We start from the raw sequence: 12530 nt of genomic DNA, 5'->3' as shown, positions 1-12530 counted from the left end.
TAAGCTTTACTAGTTTGATCACTGTTTTGTGGGTTTTTGGGGGCTATTTCTTAAATTTAGTGTCGTTTATTTACGGACACGTGTACATAAACGTGTTCGGTCGCATGTACATTTTGTAGGGGTTTTTGTGGACATTTTGAGGGCTCTGTTTTTCCTTCTCATCTTGCTTTCATGTCAATTTGGGGGATTTGTCTACTTTTACATGTCTGAAATCTTTATTGTAATTTCTCTGTTATTTAATGGGGTATTTCCAGCCAGTTAATTCTCAGATTTTGGATTCTTGGGGTAGACTTGTCATAGTCCTTGGGCCATTTCCTGTATTTTCGTCTCTTTCATTAGTGGTCAATTAAGATAGTTCATGTAATCACCTCACACTAATTAATACTCCATTAATCTTCTGTACTTTATTGTTTTAACTCAAAATGTGTTCTGTATGATTTAAATTGCAGTTTCACACCGCTTCCAATAAACAGCTAATTTGCCGACTCCACTACAGTCCATTTTTGGCTCATTGGGAGAGTGTTTAGCCTCTGCATAGCTGCGCACATACACGTGCAGTGAGGGCAGAAGAGTGAAAAGATTAACGCTACAACCCAAGAGGATCTACATTAACTGGTATCCTGCTGCAACATTGTTCCACAATGTCGGCGCCTCCAAGGTCCCGTGGACCGCCATCTTTATCTTCACGACACTCGGTCCAGTCCAATGTCAGCTTGGCTGCAGCAGAGGCCCGTGCTGCAGCAGAGGCCGCACGCACAAGAGCTGACTACACCAGACGTCAGATTGAGATGAAGGTGGAACGGGCACGGCTTGACGCCATGCTTGTCGCTATGCAGGAAGAGGGCGAAGCTCAATCTGCATTAGCTGCTGCTAAAGTACTAGAGGAAGCTGCAGACACTGAAGCAGCTAAGGACAGAGCAAGCACTGCAAGTCCCCCTGTTCTTCAACCTGAAGCCATGCAACGTACAGAAGAGTACGTGAAGACACATTTTGATCACGAAGATCAACGCACCACCCAAGTTGACCAAAAGGACAACCCCATTGATAATGGGAACTCACATCTACAAACTGTCGCTGTCGACTCGCAAGACCCCTTACCTCCACGACTCCCGCAGAATCCTCTAACCTGGCAAGCTGCACCCCCTATACCTACCATGTCAACTCCCCTTTCACACACCCCGCACTATACGTGTACTGATGTGGCCGATCATCACAACATGTACGGTTACAACAGTGGACCAAACAGGAACCTCCCCAGACTTTCAGACATCTCTGATCTCACAGCACACCTCGCTCGTCGAGACCTCCTCTCCGCCGGACTCAAGGTTTTTGACAACCGGCCAGAGAATTACTTGTCTTGGAAAGCCAGTTACCGCAATGTCACACGAGGACTAAACTTCAAACCCAGTGAGAAACTGGATCTACTTACCAAGTGGCTTGGTGGAGAGTCACAGCAGCACGCTATGAGAATCAGAGCGGTCCACATAAACAATCCATCGGCAGGCCTTGACATGGTATGGCAAAGGTTGGATAAGAAATATGGATCTCCAGAAGCCATCGAGACGTCTCTCTTCTCGCGTTTGGAGAAATTTCCTAAGATTGGAAACAGAGACTATCTGAGACTACAGGAGCTTGCAGATCTTCTCGCAGAAGTGAAGGCAGCAAAGCTTGAAGACAAGCTACCAGGTCTTAGCTACTTGGACACTGCTAGAGGGACAAATCCGATTGTAGAGAAGCTCCCTCACTATCTTCAAGAGAAGTGGCTGACACAAGGCTCGACGTACAAGAAGACACATCGGGTGCCGTTCCCACCCTTTTCTTTCTTCGTCAACTTCGTGTACTCACAGGCTGAGATGCGAACTGATCCAAGCTTTGTGCTCCAACCCTCCAATGCGACAACCATTGCTGCTGAGAAGCCCTCACCAAACCGGTTCAAGCCCAAGTCCTCAATCACTGTGCACAAGACTGTAGTGGGAACACCAGCGACCCCATCATCTGACTCCAATAAGCAGATGGAACCAGATAAGCAGTGTCCTATTCACAAGAAGCCCCACTCCCTCAGAAAATGTCGATGGTTCCGAAGACAACCACTAGAAGAGAGAAAGGCATTCTTGAAAGAACATGCTATATGCTATAGATGCTGTGCGTCTACTGCCCACCAGGCCAAAGATTGCAAGGTCGATATTCGCTGTTCAGAGTGCGGCAGTGACTGTCATGTGTCCGCTCTTCATGCTGGGCCACCCCCATGGACAACGAAGGATCCCTCATCTGCAGAAAATCATGGCGGGGAGCAAGTCGGTACAGAACCGACTGTGGCTGCCCCAAACTGCACGGAGGTCTGTGGAGAAGGAATGCAGGGAAAATCATGCTCCAAGATATGCCTGGCCAATGTGTTTCCAGAAGGGCAACCTGAACAGATGAGGAAGGTGTATGTGATGTTGGACGACCAAAGTAATCACTCACTTGCCAGATCAACCTTCTTTAACATATTTGGTATCTGCGGAGACATCTCCCCCTACATACTACGCACCTGTTCAGGCACAACAGGCGCACAGGGAAGAAGAGCAAGTGGCTTCACAATTCAATCAGTAGATGGCGAAGTCCAGCTGTCATTGCCGCCACCCATCGAGTGTGACTTCATCCCAAACAACCGAGACGAAATTCCAACTCCCGAAGCCGCAAAGCATCATCCTCATCTGGAGACCATCGCCCACAAGATCCCACCACTCGATCCCTCAGCTGAAATCGTCCTGTTGCTAGGCAGGGACATCATACAGGTCCACAAGGTTCTTAGTCAGTGTAATGGACCTCACAACGCACCGTATGCTCAACGCCTGGTCTTAGGCTGGGTGATAGTGGGGGATGTGTGCCTCGGCGGAGCACACAAACCTGCTGTCAACGCCAACAAGACCAGCATTCTTGACAACGGACGCCCCAGTTATCTGACGCCATGCGAAAGCAGGATCCATGTGAAGGAGACATTCACTAACAAGACCCCATGGCATGCTTCAGAGATGTGCCAACCAAACAACATCAGTTCTGACATCTTCAGGGAAAGTCCAGAAGACTACAAAAAGGCATTATCGGTTGAAGACGAGATCTTCCTCTCCATCATGAATGATGCATTTGTCAAGGATGATGGTAACAGCTGGGTGGCCCCGCTCCCATTTCGTTGTCCTCGACGGCGTCTACCCGATAACCGACAACAAGTCGTGAACCGCCTCATGTCTCTTCGTCGGATGTTACTGAAGAAACCCGAGATGAAGGACCACTACTTAGACTTCATGAAGAAGATTTTTACCAACGGCAATGCAGAGCTAGCTCCCCACTCAAGCCAGACCAAGAATGTTGGTACCTACCAAGCTTCGGTGTTTATCACCCCCAAAAGCCGGGACAAATAAGGATCGTGTTCGACTCCAGCTCCAAACATGACAACATATCTCTCAACGATGTACTGCTCAGAGGTCCAGATCTCAACAACAGCCTGCTGGGTGTCCTCATCCGCTTTCGGCCTGAACCCATAGCTGTTATGGCTGATATACAGCAGATGTTTCACAGCTTTCTGTTCAAGGAGGAGCACCGTGACTATCTCCGCTTCCTTTGGTTCAAGGACCACGACCTCAATGGAGAAGTACTTGACTTCCGCATGAGGGTCCATGTGTTCGGCAATTGCCCGTCACCAGCTGTAGCAATCTACGGACTCAAGAGAACTGCCACTGAGGGAGAGAAGGAGTTCGGAGACGATGCAAGATGTTTCGTTGAACGACATTTCTATGTCGACGATGGGCTAAAGTCGTTCCCTAAAGTAAGCGAAGCTGTTGATGTGCTCAAGAGAACACAAGACATGCTATCCCAGTCCAACCTTCGGCTTCACAAAATCGCATCCAACAACTCAGACGTCATGAAAGCCTTCCCTGGTGAAGACCTTGCCAAAGGGCTCCAGACCTTAGACCTCGGACAGGACCCCCCTCCGATGCAGCGAAGCTTAGGCCTTCAGTGGGACTTATCCGCAGACACGTTCACTTTCAAAGTGACAACCAGCAGTAAGCCATTCACCAGACGCAGGGTATTGTCCACCATCAACAGCTTGTTCGATCCCCTTGGATTTGCTGCACCTGTAACTATTCAAGGGCGCTTCATCCTGCGGGAACTCAGCTGTGATGCCTGTGACTGGGACACGCCCCTCCCCGAAGAGAAGTACGTGGAATGGATGAGATGGAGGGATTCCCTTCAAGATCTTCAGGAGCTCAAGATCCCCAGGATGTACACAACCCTTCCGTTGTCTCAAGCAAAGAAACGAGAGATATGCATTTTCTGTGATGCCTCAACCAAAGCAATCGGCGCTGTTGCCTACCTGAGAGTCACTAATGCAGCGGGCCAATGCGAAGTAGGATTCATCCACGGCAAGGCAAAGCTTGCTCCAAAGCCTGAACCCACTATCCCTCGTTTGGAACTTGGGGCAGCTGTCATGGCTGTGGATATCGCAGAGGTAGTGCAAGACGAGTTAGATATGCAACCAGATGCAGTCACTTTCTTCACTGATAGCAAGGTAGTACTTGGCTACATCTACAATGAAACAAGAAGGTTTTACGTATACATCCACAACCGAGTGCAGCGCATCAAACGTTCCACACGTGCAACACAGTGGAACTATGTGCCGACAGACCTTAACCCTGCTGACCATGCCACCAGGGCACTACCTGCGAGTGTCTTATCTTCTTCATCATGGCTCAGTGGGCCTGCATTCCTCTCCGATGCTGGTCACGGGCAACTACATGAGGAGACCTTCGATCTGATTGATCCCCAAAGTGATGCAGAAGTGAGACCCCAGGTGACCAGCTGTGCCACGGCCGTGACTGATGCCAACTTGGGTTGTGACCGCTTCAAGCGTTTCTCAACTTGGAAGTCCCTGCTCAATGCCATATCGAGACTCTCACATATTGCCCAATCCTTTCTTCAGGACGAAGGCAGCACCTGTCGTGGATGGCATCTTTGTAAGGTACATCTACGGCCAGACCAGCAAAACCAAGCAAAGGCAACTATCCTCCGTTTTCTTCAGATGGAGACATATGCAGATGAGGTCAGATGCCTTGAGAATGATCAGCCAGTGTCCAGGTCAAGCCCACTCATCAAGCTCCATCCGTTTCTTGGCAAAGACGGTCTTCTCCGTGTTGGAGGTCGGCTGGAGAAAGCCAAGCTTTCATTTGACGAGACACACCCAATAGTAATCCATGGGAAATGCCATGTCACTACCCTTCTCATCAGACACTACCATGACCAAGTACGCCATCAGGGCAGACACTTCACCGAAGGTGCTGTGAGAGCAGCTGGTTACTGGGTTCTTGGTGGCAAGCGAGTTATCAGCAGCATGATCTATCACTGTGTAACCTGTCGTAAACTAAGAGGCAAGCAACAAGATCAGATTATGGCAGACTTGCCCGCAGACCGCCTAACCATCGACCCACCTTTCACTTATGTAGGCCTAGATGTGTTCGGTCCCTGGTCCGTCACAGCACGGAAAACAAGAGGAGGTCAAGCTAACAACAAGCGATGGGCCGTCATCTTTACCTGCATGGCTACGCGGGCTGTGCACATTGAAGTAATAGAGTCGATGGACACCTCCAGCTTCGTGAATGCTCTTAGACGCTTTCTGGCCTTGAGAGGACCTGCTAAGCTACTGAGGTCTGATTGCGGCACTAATTTCATTGGTGCCTGCAACGAGCTTGGCATCGACTCAGTAGGACGTCAGAAGGATCCGATTGAGCACTTCCTTGCCGGTAAGGGATGTGTCTGGCAGTTCAATCCTCCACATGCCTCGCACATGGGCGGCAGCTGGGAAAGGATGATTGGCATTGCTCGTCGCATTCTCGATGCCATGCTTCTCCAACTAGGACAAGGGAAGCTAACCCATGAGGTGCTGACAACCCTAATGGCAGAGGTGACTGCAATCATCAATGCAAGGCCCATTGCACCCGTTTCTACAGATCCCGACAACCCGTCCATTCTCACCCCGGCGACTCTCCTCACGCAGAAGGTTGGTACGCCCTCTGTCCCTCCTGGTGATTTCGACAACAAGGATCTTTTCAGAAGTCAGTGGCGTCGTGTTCAGAGATTGGCTGACATGTTCTGGATAAGGTGGAAGCGGGACTACCTAAGCAACTTACAAGCACGACGAACGTGCAAAACAGAGAAACCAAACCTGCAAGAAGGAGATGTTGTCATCCTGAAAGACACCCAAGTGAAGAGGAATGACTGGCCCACCGGGTTGATCACCAAGACCTTTCCCAGCGAAGACGGCAAGGTCAGGAAGATTGAGGTCAGGATCATCCGTAATGGAGAACCGAGACTGTTCTTGCGACCTGTGACTGAAGTCGTTCTCCTGTTCAACAAGGACTTTACCAAGTGAACTGTTTGCACAGTGAACACTCACATTGAACATGTTGAACCTTTTCGATGTTTCTAGTTTGGAATCTTTCAGATACCAGGCGGGGAGTGTTCTGCCTTCGGCAGCCTTTCCAAAATGTGTTTAGCGCCCTCTGCCGTTTATGCGTATTTTTTCATGCCATCATTTTGATCAGTTATTTATCACAATCGTGCTCTAGAAAATCAGTAATTTCGACAGGTTTCACCAGTAATCCAATCCCCTTAATCAGCACAATCTGTAAGTAATCTTTCTCTGATCATGTAATGTATAAGCTTTACTAGTTTGATCACTGTTTTGTGGGTTTTTGGGGGCTATTTCTTAAATTTAGTGTCGTTTATTTACGGACACGTGTACATAAACGTGTTCGGTCTCATGTACATTTTGTAGGGGTTTTTGTGGACATTTTGAGGGCTCTGTTTTTCCTTCTCATCTTGCTTTCATGTCAATTTGGGGGATTTGTCTACTTTTACATGTCTGAAATCTTTATTGTAATTTCTCTGTTATTTAATGGGGTATTTCCAGCCAGTTAATTCTCAGATTTTGGATTCTTGGGGTAGACTTGTCATAGTCCTTGGGCCATTTCCTGTATTTTCGTCTCTTTCATTAGTGGTCAATTAAGATAGTTCATGTAATCACCTCACACTAATTAATACTCCATTAATCTTCTGTACTTTATTGTTTTAACTCAAAATGTGTTCTGTATGATTTAAATTGCAGTTTCACACCGCTTCCAATAAACAGCTAATTTGCCGACTCCACTACAGTCCATTTTTGGCTCATTGGGAGAGTGTTTAACCTCTGCATAGCTGCGCACATACACGTGCAGTGAGGGCAGAAGAACACCCATATTGACGCCAATATTCACGACATGGCCTCCATGTCGCAAATATTTGCGCCAATATTCACGACATGGAGCCAAGTCGCAAATATTGACGCCAATATTGACGCCAATATTCACGACATGGTCTCCAAGTCGCAAATATTGACGCCAATATTGACGCCAATATTCACGAAATGGCCTCTATGTCGCAAATATTCACGCCAGTATTGACGCAAATATTCACGACAGGCCCAAGTTGTAAACCCACTCATGCGTGATTTTTTTTCACAGCAACTTGACCAAGCTCAAGGTAGCCGTGGATTCGGCCGGATTTCTAGCAGAATATTCAACTGCGTATTCAGCCGCGCATTCACCAAAAAAATCTATACTACGTGCTGCAAAAGGTGATCTATTTTCCAAATAGATAATTTACTTTATTTAAAGAACGAATTTTTCAAAATAAACGACAATTATCAATATTTTTTTTCACGCTGTATCAAAACTCACAAAATAAGCAACCATTTCAAAACGATTTTTAAAAAGGTTGATGCAATACTAACTTATAAATTAGCTACTTAATGGGAATAATCACATTTCATGTAATTTTTCAACGCTTTTAGAGATGTTGAAAATTAAATACTTCATTTGAAAAAAAGGGTACCTCACATGTCGCCAAAAACTTGCAGTTTTATTTCATAATCTACGAGAGCATATTACTGGACGCACTTAATTTTGGTATTGGCTTCATCCCTACACTAATTAGTGCCTAATTAGCGCGTTAAAGTGACCCCATTCTTACTGCACTATTCTTACGCAAATTCTGCTGCGTATTATCACTTCCTCTTTAAAACAAAGTGTACCTCACATATTATTTGCCAAAGACTTGCAGTTTTATTTTATAATGTACGAGATATACTGGCAGACTTAATGTTATTTGCTTCTGCTAAAGACTAATTAGCCCGTTACAGTGACCCCGTTTGCCCTGCCTTATTGAATGGTTCTATTCGGCTGCGTATTTCACTGCCTCTTTGTACCCACAATGTTAATTCTTAAAAACTCACAATTTTCTTTCATAATCTACGAGATATTGCTACACACTTATCCATGTATTTGGTATTGGGGTCACTTCAAGGGGCTAATTAGGCACTAATTAGTGTACGGATGAAGCCAATACCAAAATTAAGTGTGTCCAGTAATATGTTCTCGTAGATTGTGAAATAAAACTGCTTTTTGCGACATGTGAGGTACACTTTTATAAACATCTCTAAAGGCGTTGAAAAATTACGCGAAATGTGATTATTCCCATTAAAGCCCGAGTCCATCATTTGCAGCTATCCAAAAAAGTAACCGGCGTAATTATTGTTGAAAAACATACTGGTTGAAAGATAGTAAGGGGACTAAACTCCTTGTGAAATAATCCTTTCTGGCAAGCTCTCATTTTGAAGAAATCAACGAAAGAAGGCATTTCCAACGGTGCTTCATAAGAAGCACCGTAGGAAAATTTAAATTAGTTGTTTGTTTTGTTATTCGGCGCAGCGCGCAAAAAGCATTGGAACGACGCACAGGCGCGCGCGGTTGCTATAATTCGTTGGATCAGTGCGCAACATCGCATAAAGCTGCAATTCAATGCAATTCGAAACATGATTGAGCAACTTTTGATTTTAAATTGAGATCCTAGAATGCTGTTTTTCCCGGAATATGAAGATGAAGCTGAGCTGAAACTTCATGAAATAAGTTGTTCAGTATCCTTCATTAGATTTTAAACACTTTTGTTGCTTCAAACGAACAAAATGCACTAATTACAAATGATGGACTATAGCTTTAAGTATTAATTTATATGAGTTATTATTGCATCAACATTTCAATAATCGTTGATGAAATGGTTGCTTATTTTGTGAATTATGATACAGGGTGAAAAAAAATGATAATTGTCGATTATTTTGAAGAAAAAAAAATGTTAAATAAAGTAAATTGTCTATCTGGAAAATAGATCACCTCTTGCAGCATGCATTATAGATTTTTTGACTTTTGGTGAATGCGCGGCTGAATACGCGGTTGAATACGCGGCTGGAAATCCAGCCGAATCCGCGGCTACCTTGAGCCAGGTCAAGTCGCTGTGAAAAAAAATACACGCATGAGTGGGTTTTCAACTTGGGCCTGTCGTGAATATTGGCGTCAATATTGGCGTCAATATTTGCGACATGGTGACCATGTCGTGAATATTGGCGTCAATATTGGCGTCAATATTTGCGACTTGGTGACCATGTCGTGAAAATTGGCGTCAATATAGGCGTCAATATTTGCGACTTGGGTCCATGTCGTGAATATTCGGTTAATATTGGCGTCAATATTTGCGACTTGGGTCCACGTCGTGAATATTCGCGTCAATATTGTCGTCAATATTTGCGACTTGGAGACCATGTCGTGAATATTGGCGTCAATATTGGCGTCAATATTGGCGTCAATATTTGCGACTTGGGTCCATGTCGTGAATATTGGCGTCAATATTGGCGTCAATATTTGCGACTTGGGTCCATGTCGTGAATATTGGCGTCAATATTGGCGCAAATATTTGCGACTTGGGTCCATGTCGTGAATATTGGCGTCAATATTGGCGCAAATATTTGCGACATGGAGGCCATGTCGTGAATATTGGCGTCAATATTAGCGTCAATATATATGTGCGATGTCCCTTTAAACCCACCATAGTAGAATGATTGCTAGACTGTTTTTACAGAAATGATACGTACACATTTTCAACTTTCTTTCCCTGAAACATGTCCGCTTGCACCAGTCTGTCACAAAATATATTGTTAAACGCGACTTCATTGCGTGTTAATTGTGTATAAAATTGAGGACACTCACGTGCAACATCATTGGTGAATGGAGGACAGGAACCAAATCGAGGACGATCTCGATTAGAAAACGTGTACAAAACCAATGAGAGCTGATTTAAACCACAAACACACATTGAGTGGTCTTACCAGTGTATTGGAACGTTTGGTAGGAATTATCAATCGCCCTCCCCGCGGGCCCTCCGCTAGTGCTCTGCCATGCTTGCTTGTTGACAAGCGGAAGGGCTGTGAAGAAGAAACCAAATCACGGTGTTTGCAGTCAATGACATCAACGTATTCATTCTTTTAAAAAAAGTGGATTTTATAAATCAAATTGTTTGCCTAATCAGTGTTGTTAATAAAGATATTGTGTAGGCCTATACTACAGTTGTTAACAGTTGTTTAAACAAGTATTCTTTGCCATTTTCTTTGTCGTCGCCAACAGTCAGAAAAGACACCAAACTGTGGGTTTTTTTTGGACGCAACAGGTTTTAGGGCCATTGCGTTTAACTGGTGATATTCTTTGAACGGATTGAGCAATTTCAGTATTGTTTCGTCTAAAAGTAGCTTATGAAATTGGCTTCCAAGTCATTATTATGTTTGGTGCTACATATTTTTTAAATATGAAATATATTTGTTGGGATTTGGGTTTCGCTTTTTTTTACTCACCCTGTATACACTGCAATGATTTTTTTTTCTCGCAATTAACTCGGGTAAAATTGTATTCACGCTAAGGGGTATATATAAGTTTATCATCTATTATTTTTGTCATAGATCAATAAATTCGTCTTAAAGCAAATGTGTTTTTCATCATCAAGTTGCAATGCCTCGGTCATTCGAGTTTCATTGTTTTTACGCTTCCATCTCCTCTTTCGCCGAGGATCGGGAATGCACGTACTGAATATAAATGACAGAAGCGCGAAAATAAATGATACTTTCTCAATTCAAAGCAAATTAAAATCGAAAACGGAAACAATAATGACACCTAACGACTGCCCAATGTGGTTTTCTCCAGTTTTTTGCTTTTCCGTAAAGTTGCGGAAAAAACTTTCTTTTTATTCCGATATTTGTGTTTTTTGCTTTTTCGAAAAAGCCTTTCTTTTTGTTCTAATTTTTTGGGGGCTTTTCTGCAAATTTGCGGAAAAGCCTTTGGTTCTGTTTTTTTAATTTCTTCATTTTCTTAATTCACATTTTCACTGTTCTGCTGCTGGACCTCCCACCTCTCTGCTTAAGACTGCCATTTAGAGCAATGCATAGTTGTAGGTGTGTCTGTATACTAGTATACTCGTGTCTGCATTAATTAGCTCTGCGGAGGCCATCCGTGTTTTTTGCCTCAACTATGCATTGCACTGATCGGCAGACAGGTGGAAGGGTGATTCAGCAGGACAGTGAAAATGTTAACCTTTTCAGTAATTCAGATTCAAGTTCAATACATGTAATTCCATTTCATTCATATTCTGCCCTGTTGTTTATATTTCCTTCATTGTCTAGAGGCCCATTGTTGCTTTTGTGTTAGCAAGAGACATATTCTGAACATTGTGCTGGCAGTGTTTTCGGTTATAGCCCGATAGTCTGAAGGTTCGATAGTCCGAAGGGCCCATTTGTTTAGTCCAAAAACAAACTAAGGTTCATTAATCCGAAGGCTCGATCGATAGTCCAAATAGACGACAACAAGGTTCGATATAGCCCGAATAGATGATAAGGTTCGATAGTCCGAATATACGGTAGGGTTCGATAGCCCGAATCGTCAATAAGGTTCGATAGCCCGAATTGACAATAAGGTTCAATAGTCCGAATTGACAATAAGGTTCGATAGTCCGAATGGACAATACGGATCGTCAGTCTGACACTTTGGACCTTCGGACCTTAAACTTTATTCGGACTATCAGACCTTATTGTCGATTCGGAATAACGGACCTTATTGTCGAATCGGACAATCGGACCTTATTTTCAATTCGGAATAATGAGCCTTCGGACTATTGAACCTTATTTTCGTTTCGGACTACTAAATCTTCGGACTGATTAATCGTATTCTAAATTCAGACTACTGAACCTTCGGACTAATGAACTTTCGGATTAATGAACCTTTGGACTATTGCATCAAAATACTCGGATTATAACGAACCTTCATTCATTTTCGGACTAACGAACCCCCTCTTATGGAATTTTTGTGCATTCGGACTATCGAACCTTCGGACTAAGAATTGTCGGACTATTGGACCTTCGAACTATCGGGCGGCCTGTGTTTTCGGGTAGTCACAAAGTAAGGCCTGTTTCCTTTCATGCATGGCTGAATATCAGTAAGGGTTTTACTGAACATGGTCAATACACAGACTGATTGTTGGATGAGAGATAACCCTAGTAACTTTTCCCGTTTTTGTGGGAGACAAAAACTAATCCAAACCGACAATTGTTTTGACTCACATTGTATGTGTTTGGAATCATCTAAATA

The 12530-nt window shown here is 44.2% G+C and overlaps 2 protein-coding genes across 2 annotated transcripts; both read left to right on the top strand.

The window, feature by feature from the left end:
* Nucleotides 1-641: 641 nt before the first annotated feature.
* On the top strand, nt 642-3401 carry LOC119740640. The gene has a single exon (XM_038216004.1). The coding sequence runs from the start codon at nt 642-644 to the stop codon at nt 3399-3401; it is 2760 nt and encodes a 919-aa protein (XP_038071932.1).
* Nucleotides 3402-3529: 128 nt separating this feature from the next.
* Nucleotides 3530-6406, top strand: LOC119740639. The gene has a single exon (XM_038216003.1). The coding sequence runs from the start codon at nt 3530-3532 to the stop codon at nt 6404-6406; it is 2877 nt and encodes a 958-aa protein (XP_038071931.1).
* The last annotated feature ends 6124 nt before the right edge of the window (nt 6407-12530 follow it).

The sequence above is a fragment of the Patiria miniata genome, unplaced genomic scaffold, assembly GCF_015706575.1.
Source record: "Patiria miniata isolate m_02_andy unplaced genomic scaffold, ASM1570657v1 HiC_scaffold_5, whole genome shotgun sequence".
Taxonomy (NCBI): domain Eukaryota; kingdom Metazoa; phylum Echinodermata; class Asteroidea; order Valvatida; family Asterinidae; genus Patiria; species Patiria miniata.
The sequence above is the reverse complement of the archived record's forward strand: the minus strand, read 5'-3'. Positions and strand labels throughout refer to the sequence as shown.

Bases quoted from the DNA above. Each gene is read 5' to 3' on its own strand.
- LOC119740639 (XM_038216003.1), top strand. From the start codon at position 3,530: ATGGCTGATATACAGCAGATGTTTCACAGCTTTCTGTTCAAGGAGGAG.
- LOC119740640 (XM_038216004.1), top strand. From the start codon at position 642: ATGTCGGCGCCTCCAAGGTCCCGTGGACCGCCATCTTTATCTTCACGA.